At 56.0% G+C, this 1,569-nt stretch overlaps 1 protein-coding gene across 1 annotated transcript; it reads right to left on the reverse strand.

The window, feature by feature from the left end:
- Window positions 1-201: 201 nt before the first annotated feature.
- CH25H (cholesterol 25-hydroxylase) lies at window positions 202-1,508 on the reverse strand. Its single transcript, XM_015424618.1, has one exon. The coding sequence runs from the start codon at window positions 1,492-1,494 to the stop codon at window positions 631-633; it is 864 nt and encodes a 287-aa protein (XP_015280104.1). The 5' UTR covers window positions 1,495-1,508; the 3' UTR covers window positions 202-630.
- Between the last annotated feature and the right edge of the window lie 61 nt (window positions 1,509-1,569).

The following is a 1,569-nucleotide window of genomic DNA, read 5'->3' on the forward strand; positions in this document are numbered from 1 at the left end:
ATTCTGCCACTGAATTATTTATACTATATTCCGTTTTTAGCATATGTCATTTAAATGGGATGTGCTTTCCAAAACCGCCTGCTTAAAAATCAGCAAATGGGAATCACCGAAGAACCCCTTCCAGAGTTTTCAAAGATGCAAAGCAAATAAACACAGAGGAGAGGGGGAAAGTACAATATAAATGTTTTTATTTCTCAGGTATACAAGAATATAAATAATTGAAATCTCAAAAATATATTAAGGTTATCATTTTCAAGTCAGTGTTCTATTTTTTCTTCTTCTCTCCATGGCAAGGCAAGAGGAACTCCATGGGAATCAATATTCTCGCCCTCTTTCAACCCATTCCAGCAAGCTAACACTCCCTCAGGTACATACACACACAGAACATACACAATTGCTTTATAAAAGCTTGGGAAGCCAAACGAAAAACAGGATCCACTTGAGCCTCCTTCAGATGGCTTGTACCACTGATTTTGGGGGGTTCCCCCCCCAAAGAAAAACAATCATAGCTAGAGCCCTTTTAACACAAATAAATAAATAAATATGATGATGTGCAAGTCGTCGCTGGTAGGTTTGTTCAGTCCAGCATTCCCGATCCTTTCATGGGCAGCGGGGGAGATCTTGAAATGCTCAGTCTATAGTCGTCTTTGCAGGGTCCGGATTCTCCCCGACGGCCTGGCCAAGGGTCCCGAAGAGCCTGTCCCAGTGCGTAAAGTAAGGCGCATAGTTGAACTTGAACTTCAAATGGTGGAGGTCGTGGTGCACGGCTCCCCCGTAGAGGCCGAAGGGGACCAGCCGGTGGGTCGACCAGGGCAGGTCGTAGCCGGAGTGGTCCTCCACGGCGAGCCAAATGTTGGCCAGGAAGAAGGCCATCTCCGTCATGGGATGGCACCTGAGCAGCAGGGGGACCAGGGCGGCGAAGAGGCCCAGCCAGAGCAGCTCCCAGCGGCTGGAGTACTGGGTGCTGAGCGCGAAGGTGGAGACGTGCTTGTGGTGGACCTTGTGGAAGGTCCTGTAGAGCCAGGGGACGCGGTGGTGGAGCAGGTGCCAGAGGAAGTAGAGGAGGTCGAAGAGCAGCAGGCAGGCGACCAGGTCGCGCAGGAGGCGGGGCAGCTCGGGGGCCCTCTCCGGCAAGCTCAGCGGCCGCCAGTACCAGTGCGCCACGGTGACGGGGAAGACGCCGACCAGGTGGTCGTAGAGGCTGCGCGCCGTGCACGCCAGCATCTGCCCGGCGGAGGGGGACGCCTGCGGCTGGATCTTGTACTTCTGCAAGGCGGGCAGGCGGCCGTGCAGGCAGTCCAGCGCCACGAAGGGCGAGCAGCAGCCCATGTAGGCGGCGAAGCTGAAGAGGACTGGGAAGAAGGGCGACCGGAGCCAGCCTTCCCGCGCCCGCACCGAGTCCCAGAGAGCCTGCAGGAGCAGCGCGCCGCCCGGCCGCTCGGCCAGCCCCGCCTCCCTCAGCGCGCCGCCCCAGCTCTGCGCCGTCCAGTTCATGCTTGCTGCGCTTGTGTCTGTGTGTCTGTGTGTGTGTGTGCGCTCTGGCGGCGCTCCTTTAAAGCGGCGCCTTTC

Source organism: Gekko japonicus, unplaced genomic scaffold (assembly GCF_001447785.1).
Source record: "Gekko japonicus isolate JY-2015 unplaced genomic scaffold, Gekko_japonicus_V1.1 scaffold422, whole genome shotgun sequence".
NCBI classification, from domain to species: Eukaryota; Metazoa; Chordata; class Lepidosauria; order Squamata; family Gekkonidae; genus Gekko; species Gekko japonicus.

What these genes read in the sequence shown, in the direction of transcription:
- CH25H (XM_015424618.1), bottom strand. Translation starts at nt 1,494, where the DNA reads ATGAACTGGACGGCGCAGAGCTGGGGCGGCGCGCTGAGGGAGGCGGGG.